At 41.3% G+C, this 18,407-nt stretch overlaps 1 protein-coding gene across 1 annotated transcript in view; it reads left to right on the top strand.

Annotated features, from left to right (window-relative positions):
- Positions 1 to 18,407, top strand: part of LOC133133178 (contactin-5-like) — a 175,338-nt gene that overhangs the window by 27,836 nt on the left and 129,095 nt on the right. Inside the window, exons 3-4 of the mRNA XM_061249245.1 lie at positions 2,507 to 2,602; positions 8,867 to 9,070. Of these exons, the coding sequence (XP_061105229.1) occupies positions 2,507 to 2,602; positions 8,867 to 9,070 (300 nt within the window). The remainder of the gene's footprint in view (positions 1 to 2,506; positions 2,603 to 8,866; positions 9,071 to 18,407) is intronic.

Here is an 18,407-nt window from a genome sequence, read left to right as displayed (position 1 = left end):
AAAGGAAGCCAGTATAAGAGATAGATTTTATATTCTCAAATCTGGCTGTCAAGGTCAGGCTGGTTTTCCCTTCTGCCTGATAGTCCATAATCTAATTATCTAACTGGTTGGCCTTAGGTTTTGTGCTTCAGGCTTATATTAGTACCTGATTAGAGGGGGGAAAAGAAAAGCAATATGTACCATGAGGGACAGATTTGTGTATCGCTGCTGAATAATTGGCTTCATTGATCGAACGTGAGCCAAACTAAATTCCCCCAAATTCTTCGGAAATGCATTTGCACAAATAATGAGGGATATATCGGATAAGTTTTCGGATGTCAGTTTTTCGGATGTCAGCTCACCATTTTACACCCGGGCTGTGTCGAAGTGTCCCTGAGCAAGACACCTAACCCCCAAATGCTCCTGATGAGCTGGTCGGTGCCTTGCATGGCAGCCAATCACCGTCGGTGTGTGAGTGTGTGTATGAAAGGGGTGAATGAGAAGCATCAATTGTACAGGGCTTTGGATAAAGGCACTATATAAATGCCAACAATTTACCATCTTTCAACAGCACAATTGAGCAAACGTAGAACAAACAACTGAGACTACTTTGGAATGATTTGGAGTTACTTGGGGTGGAAAATGACATCACCACTCATAAAATATAATGTGAAATGTATCAATAACCATACCGGCACAAATTATTTTTACCGCACAAAGGAATAATTTTATTCATATTCTGGGGGGGGTGGCAGGGAGACATGGCAAGGCCACTGTGGCAGGGGGGTCACGGCCATGTCACATGGGGTGGGGAAAAAGGGGGAGTGTGGGGGGGTTGAGCTCGCTGAGGTCAGAGTCTGAGGGACCGGGGGAAAGAGTCAATCTGGTGTGGGGGGACATGAAGAGACTGCACGGGGGGCTGGGTGTCGGGGAGGAATGGTAGGGTGGGAACATTTTGTGGGGCCATGGGGCCTCCTTGGAAGCTAAGGGTGCCCCTCTCCAGGTTCAACTGGCAACCTGTGCTCCTCAGGAAGTCCAAACCCAGTATACAGGGTTCCTGTACAGCTGCTACCCATACTGGATGACGAACAGACCTACCCGCCACACTCAAAGTCAACATCCCCTTCCCTTTCATTGGGGCCAGCTCACCTGTGACTGTGCGGAGCTGTACTGTTGTTGGCTCCAGCGCTGTCCAGCTTGCCAATATGTCAGTCCTCACCAGTGTCACCATGGAGCCTATATCCACCAAGGTAGAGCAGGGCAACCCCTCAACCATCACCGGGACATGGCAGAATCCCCCACTCAAGCCCAGCCCACCACAACAGGCTCCAGCTGTGCACAGTCATCTGCTTCCAGGGGGAACAGCCCCGCCCCCCCAGCTGTGCCGTCGGGCTCCTCCATGCGATGGGTGGGATACAGAGCCAATGGTCCACAATGCCCCGTGCCAGTGCTACTCAATGTAATTTGCCAGCGCTCTAAGTGGCTCTCTGGGCTGCCTGCACCTATTACTCAGTTCAGAGTGCAGCAATCCCGAGTCCAAACACTGTCCAAAGCGCCTCCTCAGCGCTCCGACTAAGGCAGCATAGTTGTGCCTGTCATCCGGGCTGAGCAGTAAAACATGTCAGTGTATCGTCCATCAGGCACATAGCCAGCTGTAGTGCTTTAGTCTCTGCAGACCACCCACCTGCTAAACGTGCCTTTAACAAGGGGAACAGGGAATTCTTTCCGTTAATGTACTCCACCATTTACTTGGCTCAGCCATGGCAACCTTTTAAGACCCCCCCACAAAACCCAGCCCCCACCCGCTGAGCTACCGATCAGATACCGAACCTATACAGTGAACAGATACAGAAGAACATTTCAAACAAATCTGAACATTTAACCGGACTAATTACCGGGTCATTACAATATATAATATATAAATTATTATTATTGAGTCGCAGATGCAGATTAAGCCTAGTCCTAGACTCAATTTAATTGGAGATTATCCATACAAAAATGCATTTAGTCCAGGATTAAGCATAATATGTGTAACCGGTCCCTATTATTGACCATCATCTTATATTACAACCCATGGTTATGCTTAGATTATGTTACATGAGTCATGAGAGTTCTTAAAATAAAAAATAATATTTTTTTAATCTTATTTATTAACATATCAATTACCTACCACACCAGACCTGACGTTTTGGTAAGCCTTTCTCCTTCTTGAGAAAGGTTTTGCCAAAACATTAGCTCAGGTGTGGTAGTTCATTGATATATGAATAAATAAATGAAATAGCCACTATCGTTTTGTCTGCCTCTGATAATACTGCTTCTTCAGTTGTCATACACTTCACGTTATATACACTTCTGGTTTCTATATCTTCAATTAGCATAGAAATCGTGATGAATTTCTATAGCAATAACTGTTTTGGCTGCACCATTCTGGAGACTTGAGACTTGACTCAGACCGTAAGTGTTCATTGGAATGTTTTGGAGATTATGTTTATGTTGCTCATTCTAGTTTTCTATTTTGCCACTGCAGATCTGGGAAACTTCAGTGAAAGGACAAGAGGAGGCATGTCTGTGCGTGAAGGCCAGGGTGTGGTACTTATGTGCACCCCTCCTCCCCATTCGCCAGGTGATATACTGAGAAACCGCTCCTCCAATGAGAAGTATTCACTTCACCATCTACCAGAAAATGAGGTCTGATCCCCCACCCTCATAGTGACTGTCTTTCCGGTGTCATATCTGCAATTAAGTTTGCTCCAACTTCCAGGCACAGACACAGGAAACCACACAGGCCCATACAAGTTCTTCTGTTTGCCTTTATACTAGATCTCAGAAAACAGAAATTTCAGTGTATTAAAATGGATACAGTTTCTTATCTCACTGTTGAATATCGGCTGAATGGTTATTTATATTTCTCGGTAAAAAAGGGTGCAGTCTAGACTCAATTCCCTATAAAGAGAAGGTCTGTCACCGACATTTCTTATTCCAAACTTTAGAACTGTAGTTCCTCTCTCAAACTGTGACTGTCAATTCCAATGAGAAGGAAATCTGACAAACAGTTTTTTGGAAAGCATCGATGTGATTACTGTACTTCTGCACTGTACAGTATTGGTGATATTGTAGAAGGAAGCTAAAATATCAGATATGCAACATGTGTAATTTTAATAAACTTAAAAAAAAGAATAATGATTCTGAGAAAGGACCCTCCTGATCGCAAGTGTCAAACAAAGCTCTCATTCTCAAAAATTACTCATCGTAAAAATGTCAACTTGGTATGGAAATGCTCAAAATACTTTCAGCTTGTCGGATATATCATAAAAAACCATCGGATTTTGTTGTCAAAATATATAGCTAATTTAGGTCAAATATCCCATTCCCGCAATGTTATTCTTATCCCCAAGAAGGGGCGTGGCGATGGCTGTGACTTGTTGCCCATCTGGTCTTACTCAATAGAAAACATTGAAACATGAGTGAAGGTATTAAATAAAAGTATATAGTTTTCCCATATGTTTGAATATATGGATTATTACCCATGCAATTTATTTTATGCAGCTTTTTTCTATATTTTTATTAAGGGTGCCAATAATTCTGGAGCCCACTGTAGGGAGGAGGCAGTCAATGTCCCAACATGCCCACACCCTCTCAAAGTCCTCACACCCTCTACAGTTACCCTTACACTCCTTACACATGTTCAGCCACTGTTTCAATAGTCACCTTAAGTAGGGAATATGCAAATTAAATAGCCTTCTATAAAGGGGAACTGGCATGCGTTGCAAGTGTTTTATGGGGAAGCAGAAGACGTAAGAGGAGTTTGATCAATAACAACAGCATCAATAAGTAGTTAGCCTTTGTTGGTGACCAAAGCATCATTAAAGATGCCAGTGATACGATAAATGTGTTGCTCCTTGCATTGTGTGAGATTGGAAGAATAAATAATGGTCTAATGACTAATCAGGTAATAACTGGCCTTCATTCATTGCTGTAGTAATTGCTACCAAAGCGATGGTGAAAAATCTTACATGCAATATGACTTTGGGAGGCATTTCATTCTTATTTGTGCCGCTGATTGGTGGGAGAGATTGTGCGAATGAATATTAAAAGGATATTGTAATTAACAATAAAAAATACTTTTGAAAAATTACTGAGCACTGAGATGTAAAATGGGCACTGTGCTCAGCTTTTCCATTTATGTTGTTTGAGATGAAGACATTTGCTAATGTATCCGCAAACACAGCAGTAAAAGGAAGTACAGAAAGTAAGATGCCACACTACATTTTAATGGTGCCATAAGCCTGTTTGTGTAGGATTTTTGCAGCTAATGGAAGCAAAACATTTTTATTTTTAAACCTTGCTGGCTACATTAATACTTGCGTTTTGCTGTGAGTCAAAATGAAAGAACTAATGTTCAATGGAGCCATGCCTACATGCTGAAGGCTTGTAGCGGATGGTGAATACTTTTTTTAATTATGAAGTGTGAGATCCTGAATGACTTGAAAATCTAACTCTAAGCATCTCACCAGGTATGTTACTCTAAAGCCAAATAGTGTCATACTAGTCAAAGGGATATCTTAATACAAAAAATCTTTTGATGCAGCAAAAATTTGAAAACCTCTAAAAGTGCATTGTCTGAAAAAAAATTATTTGTGAAAAAATGGACTGATACATTGATATTGAATTTTACAGATGCCTAAAGTGTTAAGGCATACTGTGCAGGATTTCCTTCCTTGCTTTCCTCCTGTGCTTACACACATAAAATGTCTATGCCCCCGTTCTCAACCCTACTTACACTCCCAAGACCCCAAGATGATGGCTTGCTGTTGGTAGCTTTGTATCTAACCCAGTTTTGCCGGCTACCATGTGATAGTAACGAGTAAAGAAAACAGCAGCCTAATATGATTTGTAAAACATCTGCTTAATTTTATAGTCGCTTTCCACACTAGCCATTTAGCTAGCTGTTTAACTGACGTTACTTGTGTTTGTATTTAGTTATTTGATGAGTGGGGGGGGCGGACTTGTCATCCTCTGCTCTCTGCGACAGTACAGCTCCCCATTAACCTCCACAAGAAACAGTTTGTCAGGGTCAGGTAGGAACAGGACAGGTTTAGTAAAGCGGTGCTTCAGTTCATTGAAAGCAGAGCCAGCCTCCATAGTCCAACGAAATTTTTTAGCGGAGATGAGTGCAATGAGCCACTAGTTCACTGTAATCACGAATGAAATGTTTATAGAAGTTAGCGAACCAACGGAAGCGCTGAAGTTGTTTGTGATTTTCTGGTTCCGGCCATTCCTGGACCACCCTCACCTTCTGTGTGTCCATTTCTAGTTTTTCCTGGGAAATAACAAAACCCAGGAACTGTATAGTACAAATGGCTGGTTGAATTTGCGTTTTTCAGCTTTTGAGATACAGCTGGTTCTTGAGGAGATGCTGAATGACCTGGTCCACATGGCAAAAGTGTTCTTCAAATGAGGATTTCATCATGGTAGACAAACAAATGTAGAAATCGTGTACCAGAGAACGTTATCGACCAGGGCCTGGAAGACTGCCGGAGCGTTAGTGAGCCCAAACATCATTGGCAGGTATTCGTAGTGGTTGGATTGTGTATTGAATGCATGTTCTTCCACTCGTCACTCTCTCGGATCTGCACAAGGTGGAAGGCGTTGCCAGTACACATACAGGGGTATATTGAGCCATCCGTCTTTCCCACAAAGAAGAACCTGGCTCCTGCTGGAGATGAGGATGGGTGAATGATTCAACAATGTATCTGTCCATAGCTTCGGTCTCTGGGGTGGAGAGGGAATACAGGCGACCTCTCAGGGACAAGGTTCCCAGTACAAATTTACTGTTTTCATAAATTGGGTGCTTGCTTTCCACTTTACAATCCGCCAGACTGGCTGCTGTTACTGTCAGTGTGCTAATCTACTGCCTGCTTGCGATACAGTTGCTGAACATAACGGTCTCTCATGATTCTCATGTCTGTTTCATGATAGATTGTTAAATTAGCCTAATTTGTGTTAGCATGTGTCTCCCCCATGTTAAGTCTATAGACTATTCATCATCAGAATTTAGAATTTTGAGTAGTTGGCAAGCCCATTACCATTGTACCATAGACCTGCGAAGTGCCCTGCAAGTGTATGACAGCTAATCATCTGTGAATTAGGTGTGCATGTGTGCAATCCATTTGCGATTCTGTATTAAGAGAAACAGGCCAAAGAGTCTTTTATGGTAATAAGAGCAATACATTGCTAGCGGGCTGAACACATGCCATTTTGTACCAGACCAGCATGGGGTATGTTTGAAACCTATGGTATTTTTAAAAAGCCCATTTCTTACTCAGTGTGACTTGACAATGTATGCTTTATTTATAAGCACATCTGCAGCAGGGTTCCCTGTTGGCTGCTGCCACCAAAGGGATTTACATTCCTTTCTGCAAGGTTTATGAATCCCGTCTAACTAGTTGATTTGACTGCTTGGTCCTCCCACTCTTGTCCTTTGCCATTATAAGATTCTGAAGGCAGTCATCAGTGAATGACATGCATTTACATCAGTGGATGTTATACTGGGTATTAAGCTGTATGGCAGCTTCTTTTATTACAAATATAATGAATCCCTTTAATGTTTGACTGTGCTGCTGGAATTAAAATTTCACAATACAGTGCAGGTGTTTTTTAATCCAATTTAGAAATGTAACCCATTAATGTCCTTAGTGGAAGTTTTGAAAATCCTTTGTTACACTTGTGAAGTTGAGTTGATAACAAATCTGTATATATATTTTTAAATCTGACATTTTATGAGGCTACAGCTTGGGTTCTGAGACGGGTGCGTGGGGGTTGGACCCAAAATGCACGACTCAGAAACAATAGTAATATAAAGACCCCTCAGGGCTTTATTCGGGACGAATCCCAGGAGAGTAGTCAACACAAGCAAAGTCCATACACGTAGATCCAGCCAAACAAAAAGTAAACAAACAAAAAGCACGGTGCCGAGGGAAGAGGCAAACTCGTAGTCGGTAGACGTGCAGGGAGGTCCGGTAGCAGGAGAGCTGTCAGCGGGGCAGATGAACAGACGGACGGCAGGCAGAGGCGTAGTCGTGGGCGAAGCGGGAGTCGAAACCATGAAACAATCAGCGGGGCAAAAGTACAAAAACGGTAGGCGGGGACGTAGTCAAGAAACAAACGAAGGTCACAAAACAGAAATCAATAATCAATAGTCGATGACGGGCTTGGATCGTAACGTGAAATCAAAACAGTAAATGCTCAAGAGTTGCGTGGAAAACAGAGGCAGACAATTTCGCAGTGAACAGTTGCGTGACTGGGCTATAAATGCAGGTGTAGACAGGTGTAGACAATTAGTTAGAGCGTAGCAAGGAAATGGAAAACAGGTGCGATGGATGACAAGTTTAACAAGGAGATTAGTAATCGTTAGTAATAAACCTATCCTGCCCTAGCATTAGTAAATTAGTAAATGACATGCACGAGAAACGTAAGGTAACATGAACACATGATTAGTTTGTTAGTCTCTACCCAATCCTGATCTAGCGTTAGTAGTTTTAGTAAATAGACAAATAGAAACAATTAGGAAGTGAATGACAGAAGGAGAGAGAGAGAAAAGGCGGAACGCAAGGTTTGCGGAAAAACATGTAAAAGTGTATGCATAAACCGTGACCAGTCTACGTAACAATAAACATAACTCAAAACATGACACAACGCGAAAACTAAGACGATAATCACTAAACATAACCAGGAATATAATCGTACGAAAACATAACTAGACATGACAAGAAAATAAATCGTAACGAGACATAACTAAACATGACAAGAAAATAAATCGTAACGAAACATAACTAAACAACATGACGAACCTAGACAACATAATACATGATAAGACACTACGTGACTAAGACAACATAAATAAACATAAATCAACATAAAACATGGTGAGACAGACCAGAAACGTGACAGGTTCTTTTAACACAATAGTTTTAGTCATTGGTCATGAAGGGTTTTGTGTTTTTTGATTTTCCATGAAATCATGTCTATAAACAAAGTGTAACAAGTCCTTCAACTTGTTGTGTGAGATTCCCAGTAATATGCACACATCCTTGTAAGTTGGCACAGATAGACAGGGACCACAGCACTTGGATTAGAATGAAGCTTACACACATACATGCATGCCTGCACACACAGATATGTACATTTTATGTAATCAATGTATTTATCATATGTAACCACTATTTTAGTGCAATCTTTCCACAGATCACAGATTCAATCTATTTAAGTCAAATATGGCTTCCTTTTCATTTGTCTCAAACATGCAATGTCTGGCTCATATTGCACTGCCAATGTTTTAAATCATCACATTGCCTCCATGATCCACGAAAACATCATTATCATCTGTGGATTGTTAAGTGGCCTTCGTTCTTCACGTCTCTGAAGTGTTGACGAAGCAAAGTTTCTGCCATATTGCCATATCTGTCCAAGCTCTATACATCAGGTTAAGGAAGGACCTGGCTTTAGAGTTTTATGTTTTTACCATGTTGCCCCTTTCCCATTCTGGATGGACCCTGTCAGCAGACATGTAACTGCAAAGCCTTTGAACATTGTCATCATACAGTCATTGTTGCTTGTTAAGACACATCACATACAGTGTGAATGCTCATAGCATTATTGTTATACAGTAGTTATGCTTATGGTTAAAGTTCTAATTCTTTGTGTGGATGGGACTTTAGTCAAGTGAGGTAAACCAAGTCTCCCATTTGCTTCCCTTCTGTTTTACCCAGTAACTCTGACAGTTTACAGTGACATGTATAACATTTATATGAGTGCAATATGTACTCAAGTGTAAGGCACTCTATCAGAGTTGACAATACACTGAGTGTTATGCTGTGTGCTCCTGCAGAAATCACATACATCTGGGTGTTCAACGAGTTGCCCTCCTTCGTGGCTGAAGATAGCAGACGTTTCATCTCCCAGGAGACAGGGAATCTGTACATCTCCAAGGTGCAGCCATCAGATGTGGGCAGCTACATCTGCCTGGTGAAAAACACGGCGACTAATGCCCGGGTCCTGAGCTTGCCCACGCCACTGACACTGAAGACAGACGGTGAGGCTGATCCATGACATTACATTAGTTATTTAGCTGGTGCTTTTATCCAAAGCGATTTACAATTGATTAGCAGGGGCCAATCCCCCCTGGAACAATGTTGGGTTATGTTAACATAGAACACACAGTAGGGTAGCCTACAATCCTTACTCCTTAAATTATTAATATGAGTCCATACTCCTGAGTATAACATGGTATTTCTCGGCACGGTGTCATATTAACCCGTTTCGACTCATTGTAAAAACAATAAAAATGAAGAAGAAAAGTCTATACACAGGCCAGCCAGCAGAACAAATTACAGAACATTATTATGTCCACTCAACTCACCATGCTCCAGCAGGTTACCTGCAGAAACTGAGCTAATGACTTCTTCAATCTTCAGTCAAGTAGTGGTAACAAGCAGGCCTGCCTCATGTGTGCTGTTCTTTACTTGTGTGAATATATGGAGAGTTCTATAAGCTCTTGTAGGATAGCGGTGCTGGTGTTTTTTTTTTTTCTCAACAGTATGGTTTGGAGGGTTAGGGAGGAGGACAGAGGATGTGGAATAGATTCAAACAGTCCTTCCTTAATTAACCAAATCAATGGTCTTTGCATCAAAATGAAATTTTGGTCTTGTATAATATCCATTTGGTGGCGCACAGTGTAGGGCGGCACGGATGGTGCAGTGGGTAGCACTGCCGCCTCACAGCAAGGAGGTCCTGGGTTCGAATCCCGGTCAGCTGGGGCCTCTCTGTGTGAAGTTTACATGTTCTCCCTGTGTTCGTGTGGGTTTCCTCCGGGTACTCCAGTTTCCTCCCACAGTCCAAAGACATGCAGGTTAGACTGATTGGAGAGTATAAATTGCCCATAGGTATGAGTGTGTGATTGAATGGTGTGTGTGCCCTGTGATGGGCTGGCGACCTGTCCAGGGTGTATTCCTGCCTTTCGCCCAATGTATGCTGGGATAGGCGACCCTGTTCAGGATAAGCGGGCTAAGATAATGGATGGATGGATGGATGGATGGCGCACAGTCTGTGGGATGCATGTGTAGCTTTTGTGTCTGTCATACAGGAGCCTGGATGATTTGTAGATTCTGATGCTTTGAGAGCTTTTACCAGGATCCCCAGTTTATTTGTGGAAGGGCTGCTTACTGCCAGCTGGTTACCTTGAAAATGTTTTGTACTGTAAAAAGGTTAACAGGTCTACCTATGATGTCATTCATGTACATTAATGTAATGTAAAGTGTAATATATATCACAAAAACTTCTGCAACTGGTTCACTAAGTTGAGCTCCACCGAGCAGACTGTCAGTCAACCTGCCCACACACACACAACCACGCCACACATACACACGCATGCCATGCCACACAACCTGCCCAGGCCTACGCACCTATGCAATGCCACATGACCTGCTTGCGTACACACCAGATTAACACTCTTGGATTCTGAGGATCATGGTGAATTGCACAGCAGATCAGTGAGATTTCCTCCCACCCTTGCATTCTGCCATTAATAAGACTGAGCATTAGTAATTAAGCAAGTTACGGTTGCCTGTGTGAAATTAATTTGTATTTGCTTTTAAATCTGGATTTATGCATTTGTAGCCCCAGACAAGAGGTAGCATATGAATGTCTATGAGTATGGAGAAAATAATACTCCTGATCAGGAAAAAATATATTATCATTGGTAAATACAGTGGTTTTGTGTTATATCTGGCACTTCTTCCTCAGGAGATCTGTCAGGCGGTGGCAAATTTGCATACCGTAAATCCTCAAATTGTGGCCGGGGTCTTTTATTTACTTAGGCTGCACAAAGCACAGGCCTTTATTTGGGGCAGGCTTGTATTCGAGGCAGGCCTTCATTTCTTATTATGCTTCTGTTGTAGAATTTTATTCTTAGAAATAAAGTAAAAGGCTACACTTAAAGTGGGCCAACACTGTTCAACACTTCCTGTAACCGTTCAGAAATCAATTAGTGTAGGCTAATCAGGAACACCGTTTGGTAAGTCATAGTGTCAGTCTTAACAGACTTAGTTTATTGCAAATATTCTCAAACACAATAAATGACATGCAAGTCCAGAATCCATAAAATAACAACTTGCCAGACACGCCTTCATGAACAATAACAAATTAGCGTAGATAACAGCAAGTTAAGGATCTTTTTTTCCTAAAGTGCGTTTTATTGTGAGACATGGGTTTCGTTTGGAGCAGCATACTGATAGGCTATCAAAAGATTTTTGCTTTGGTTTATGATTTAAATTTACTTTTGGACTGTTTGATTCTATTGCTAAATGTTGGGACTGATGGGCACCGAGATCTGGGGGGTATTTGATCATTCACTGTTAAGTTTTATGTAGTTGAAAGAGTGTCGGGATTTCCACCCGTCTGTTTATTGCGAGCCAAGGCAGCCGCTTTCATTCATTCATTGAACGTGCGCTGTGCTGTTGTAAAACCCCACACTAACCCAACAACGGAATTTAGCGAGGGAGGGCTGAAGGTATCAGTGTGCTTGTCCTTCTGGTGTTGCTGAAAGAATACTAATAGGGTTAAAAATTAGTGGCCCCTATGCGGAGATTCTAGATCAGCCAATAAATAAACCACGATACAAAGGCACTAGTACCACTCTGCCTTCCGCCCTTTACTGGTCCGGGCTGACCAAGAATCTCCACAATAGGGCCAATACATTCACCTTCGTTTATCTGACTCCATTAGAATAATAATTTACGGGTGTCTCGGTGGCACAGCCTGTAGAGCACTGACCGCATGCTCATTGCGAGCCGCGACGTTGGCGGTTCGAATCCGACCGTCCGACATTTGTCGCATGTCTTTCCCTCTCTCTCGCTCCCATTCTTCCTGTCTCTCTATACTATACTGTCCAATAAAGCTGAAAAAGGCCTTAAAAATATCTTTAAAAAAAAAAGAATAATAATTTAGGTTAGTTGTCCACATTTGGTGGATGTCTTATTTATAATTTTGACTTGATCGCTATAGGAATCCTGTACTGAGAAGAACTCGCTGAACAATCCTCTGCTGGTACCACCGCATGTCACATTGCGTGTTATATGCACGTCTCATGAACTGACTAGCTATCTGTAGTCATTACAGAGGTCGCAGGAATAGCTACTCTCGGGTATATCTGTTTACAGCCTAGGGACCCAAGCAGACCAACATAGCTACGGCTGTGCTCGACATGAATGAACTACCACGCGGAGGCGAGGGATTTACCATCATAGGTCTACGGGTGCTATACGCTGTGATACATTAAGCGTAAATATTCATCCTCCCTAGACCAGTTCGAGGGGGTAAACCAAGCATTCCCTGTATAACATTGAGTGTCAGTAAGCGAAACCACACAGATCAAGTTTTAACAATTTATTTTACCAGGCAGGTTACATACGTAATTACACACTAGTTCCAAATACAATATAAAAGCATTAAAAAGGAAACCAAATGACGGAGTCTTAAAAGTCATACCTGGTAATAAAAGCTACATATGGGAGTCTGGCTACAGACACCCTGTACATAGAAATTACGTGCACGGTGTGCACGGGAGTCTGATTGCATTCCCCAAATTGCTTAGTTTACTGTCCTTAAATCCAAAATCTGGCCTTTGATGTTAACCCTAAAAATGGGTCACCCATCTGGAATTTGGAGCCACGCCTCCCCAGGAAACGCAGGGGGGGTTGAGGCACATGGCTTTCACTGGGGCAGAGCTCCACACAGTTTCTCCCTGGTTCCTGGTTGGTTATGATGTCCAGGGTTTGCTGTTGCAGAAATGAAACCATTGCACCAGTCGCACGGAAACAATCAGAATAATACCAAACATGAATATTATCTAAACTGACTTTGTCATGAAACATCCAGTGCTGTACACATCATTTAGTGACTGAGCAAGACGGAGATCTGAGAGGGAGGGAGTAAGAAAAGGGGGTCGAAGGGAATAATGGGCCCAACAGGCCGTGCCCTCTGAAACCTTCCCGTGCCGTAAAGGATGTTGCCCCTGTCGTAACAAGTTTTACGGCTGGAGGCCTGAGTAACTCCTAGGACAAGAGAGCTTCTCAAGAAAACAGATGCCTGAGTCTTCCCCCACAAGCTCCTGCCCGTATGGGTGCGGAGATGGTGGGGGTTAATGGTGTATGCTCCTGGGGTTGACCAGCGCCCTGAGTGACAATACCAGATTGTAATCATTTCCGCCTTACACTGTAAATACAAGGAAACCTTATTAAGTAGCCAAGTAGCCTAAATTGAGTTAATTTTTTATTTTGCCTGATTTACTTTTTATTAAATTCGTAGGCTGGGAATAACCAACAATATAAAATATTAAGAAGAGTTATTTTATTTCATTGAGTTAAATAAAACAATGTCTTCTAGTGCTCATGGACTGATAACCCTACTGGTAGGCAATATTACCCCGGCTTGTATTTGGAGGCTGGCCTTTATTTGTCCGAATCGACCACGCCCCCGGCTATTATCCGATAGAATCAAATAGAATCCCGGACACAATTAGAGGATTTACTGTATATTCTTTCTTTTTTCCACAGTAATTGCTTGTTGTTCACACAACCACCACCAGGTAGCATATGTGAGCTTCACGAGGAGCCTGAATTATCATTATAGAGCTGAAAAGTCTGTTTCCGGAAGTAAATACAGTACCAAAATACTTCCTAGAGGGAAACAGACATTTGAATCATGGTTATGTTTTGTTTCTATTTATACACAAAAAAAGTTTTAAACATGGATTTCTTCATAAGAAATGTCTGTCTCTTTTCTCTCAGAATGCGGACAACCCTGGTGGAAAAACCAGCTATGACCAGTTTGAAATGATAAACTACCAGCTCTTTCAAAGTATAGCTTCAGCTGGCCAAACTATGTTGAGTATGGAGCTGGGGGAGTGTACTACAAAGCAAGATTACGGGGTACTGAGCTAACCTAAATGTTAACCCTGGGTTTTCTGTACGATGAAGCTGAGTTACTTACTTAAATCGGGGTATATCACCATGGCAGGCCATTGAATGTGTGTATTCCTCTAAGCAACGTAAAGATAAAATGCTGATTCATGGTAACTAGTAAACAATATATGCATTGATTTGCCTTATATACATTGTATGCTGACCTATATTGGATCTACGACCTAGATGTAGTTACATGATTCTTGTAAAAATGTATTTAAAAAAATACCTTGGATTGGTGCTAGTGAGCTGGCTTTTTGACATATCCCATGGCTAACCAGCATGTTGCTTGCTAACTGTATTGGATTGGTTTTTGGTAGTCAGGAGTACTTAATGTAATCTTTACGACTTTGATGAGAGTAATGTCACATACATAGTCTATATCTATGAAACTAGTCAGAATGTGGGAGAAAGCAACTTTGAATAAGTTGATCAATAAAGACTCAACAAAAAGAGTCACATTACTTCCGCTGAGTTCAGTGCTGGAAGAAAAGTTTTATGAATATCCCCATTGGGATTTAAATAACCTGTGATCATAAGGAGCTTATCTTTAGTACAATTACGAGACCTCAAGATGTTGTACATCTATACCTCCTCTCTCAATCTTGAAAGCTTGAAATTGTACAAATGAATCATTCCCATTCACTTTAGACAGAAATGTCCTAGAACGGTACCAATTGTCATAGCAAAGACATTTTTCTCTGGGTGAAAATATTTGCTGTAATATGTGAATATATATTTTTAATTGAGCAAAAACCTAAAAGTGTATCTGTACATGATTTGTAAGTTTTAAATTGCAGAAACATAATAGGGATGTCAGGCCAAAAGGCCACAAAACGCCAGAACATAAGAAAAAGGCCACTGCATATGGAAGTCACTTGGTGAAAGGCATATAGGCTATAAACTGGCACAGCTGAGGAGCTGAGGAAGAGAGCAAACCAACTATATACACAACAGCTTCAGAATGGACTCTGCCAGGGTATTTGAGAACAAGAGTAAAACATTTAGGAAACCAAGGAATTTAGGAAATTTTCCTTATGAAATATACAGGCAGCTCCAGAATCAGTGGTGTTACTAGCATGTCATCTTTGGGTGGGCATTTGGATTATTTGGGTGGGCAACAAGAAATATGTTGCTTTTCCTAAATAGGGTATGTAAACAAGGGCATAGTTTGATTTTGATAACAGGGGGGTTTACAAGGAATACAATTATAGCATCCAAATTTTGTAAGGGTGCAGTGTCTGTATGATGAATATTTGTATCACTAAATAGGATAGTGCTGCATAGGATAGAACGATGTCCAGGCCCAATATGATTAGCAGATGCAATTAAACATTTATTTATTATTTTTCATCTTTATATATTTCTTTACATTACATTGCATTACATTACAGGCATTTAGCAGACGCTCTTATCCGGAACGACGTACAACAAATTGCAGATCAAACACAGGGACAAGTGTGATGAGGACCGTAGAGGACAGTACGGTTCCGAGTCCTAGCATGACCATATAGATAGAATTGGAACCCTTGAAGAATACATCAACCTATAAACTAGCATACCACGGTTGGCAGCTAGAATACCCAGAGTACAGCAATACAATACAATACAATACAACACAACAATATCTATATATAACTATATATAAGTGCCATTATAATCTATGGCATGCACAAGGCTAATCATGGTGGTGAGGTAGGTGGGGGGGAAGTTGCAGCCTCAAGAGATGAGTCTTCAGTCTGCACGTGATCAGAGACTCAGCTGTTCTGACATTCACAGGAAGGACATTTTAAAGCTCCTTCCTTCCCAAAGGTAGCTTTTAAACAAGGCTGAATAACCTATGTGGACGAACAGCCAATGAGAGCATTGGAAAAGGGATGCAATAAACTCAAAACTCTAACACTTGACCTAGACAGAAGGAAGCTACTAACTGGGTCTCAATTCCCAGAGGAATCCTGTCTTCCTGCACCAAATAAAAGGTGAAGGTGAATGCATGACTATCCTCACTACCTATCAGGGTGGGGTTTGAGCGGAGGACCAAGTGCGACTAAATAAAACCCCTCCTAGATCCCAGGGGCGGAGTACAGGGATAAGTGGGACAAAAAATGAGAATAACTCCCGTAACAGGGGGGAGAAACAAAAACAAACCCGAAGGCGATTCTTAATAGGGAAAACAGAAAAGGGGCCCAAAATGGCTGAAGAAAATAAAACGACCCTTTGAAAACAGGGCGAGTATACCGACCAGTAACTGTGCCGAATAACGAGCACAGAGAGTGCCCAATCAGGGGCAATGAAATAAAAATACAACCTAGCCAAAAACAGCGTAGGCTAAACAAAAACCATGAGGCGCAGCTCAGGAATAAACACAAACCAAAATACATTTACCGGGGACAACGTCCCTCTACCGCCGGCTCACACGAGCCCAAAATAAAAGATGAAAATAAACCCTTAGGGAAGGCGTTGGTAAAACCACACCAAACGCCTTCCTACCTTTTAGAATAACTTGTTAGGAAGTTTGGATAAGTGAACACACACCTGCACAGTACCTGACTCAAACCTCAAGTCTACCGTGTGCATTTACCGGCTTGGTGTTACAGCGAACAGTAACACAAAAGCACTGAGGCTCATACAAACTGGCCTTAAATACTCTGCTGGGAGGTCATTCCCCTAATGCAAATGAGGAACAGGTGATAACAATGATCCTAGGCCCTCTAGCGGTCACCACGGGAATAACCTCCCACCATGACACTACCCTAAAATGACTTAAGAGTTGCTGCTTGTTCAGCTCCCATAAACCTCGACACAACAGGTAACTGAGACTCGTCAGTTACACACCTGACATAGTACACAAATGAGAAATAAAAACAACATGCTATGGGAATTGGAAAAATAAAACAAATACCCCCAATTAAATAGAAAGACATGCAGCTGACCTTCATCGGTAACCAGACCACACACGGCAGACAAGTGGAATCAGTAGTCAGCACAAGGCTACTGATTACCTGATAGCCAAAGTGAAACTAATCACCAAATTGGGAAAAATACGACAAGGTAGGTAGTGCCTGGAAATTAATCAGACAGAAGTGACAAATGATTGCATCACCATATGAAAAGTTTGGTTCCAAAACGCTATAAATCAATTTTGATTAATTTGAGTAAAAATGTGTTTTCTTCACCAAGAAAGTGGTATGATGAAAACCACCATTTTCTGTTTCAAACTTTCATATAGCACCTTGAGGTTATAATAACATTAAAAATTCAAATCCAGATTTTAATATTTAAAGATTTATTTTAAAAACAGATCTCCAAAATGCAATAAATCCATGACACATTTTTCCCCAAACTGCTATAAATCCATTGCATCAATACAAAAAATAAATTTCAGATTGAAACTGTGCAAAATACAATTACAAACAACAAAGTAAGTTGATCTACATATGACAGCCTCTGAACCTGGAAAATACTTGTCTAATATTGGGCCACTAGGCCAAAAAATACAGTCAATTACATCAATAAAACATTGCTCATGTGTGGAAAAGTGCAAAATTTCATCATGAACAAGAAGAACATGAACAACAATATCACATATATTAGACCATGACATTTCCAAAATCACATTCCCGTTACATTCAACTTCCAAAATTGCATTCATCTTAGCCATGTTACATTTAGTTGTGTAGTGTATGCTATAAATACGCTGCATACGCTGATTTTTTTAACATTCATTTTGAACACATTGAATTAATTGTGTTGTCTTGTGCATTATACAAATCATTGCATTGATAAAAACAATATTTCTGTATACAATTGTGCAACAGTAGAACTATACTGTAAGAAAGAACACTAATACATGACGATATCCCTTGTATTAGACCACAGAAAATCACATTAATTTTTAACACATTGAATTTGTTGTGTTGCCTTCTGCAATATTATTCACCACATTACATGAAAACTGATTCTGGACAAGTACACTCAAAAGCATTCAATAAGGTATTATTCATAAAGAACCCAGTGAATGTTCACTCTCAAAAGGCTGTCACGATGGGCAGCTATTCTTCATGACTGTCACAGTCAACATCATTCATCTGTGACTGTGAGAGTGCATCATCATAGAAGGCATGCACATCGTCACTCACACCGATTTCGGAGAGCAAGTTCAGCACATCTTTTCTTTTTGCTTTTCACCGTGCTTTCACTGGGAAGCAGACTTGGCTTGAAGCTTGCCCACTTCTTCCCTCTCTTAAGTATGGAGTGATGGCAGTATTCACTGTTATACACAGCCTTGAATCCGATTTTGTCATTCTTCAATTCCAGCATTCTTGCCTCACTTAACTTAAATGTCTTCTGTGCCTTTAGAAAAGCCTGTGTTTCTGCCTTGAAATCATAAGCCTGCCAGTGTTGCCCATA

This window comes from Conger conger, chromosome 7 (genome assembly GCF_963514075.1).
Source record: "Conger conger chromosome 7, fConCon1.1, whole genome shotgun sequence".
NCBI classification, from domain to species: Eukaryota; Metazoa; Chordata; class Actinopteri; order Anguilliformes; family Congridae; genus Conger; species Conger conger.
The sequence above is the reverse complement of the archived record's forward strand: the minus strand, read 5'-3'. Positions and strand labels throughout refer to the sequence as shown.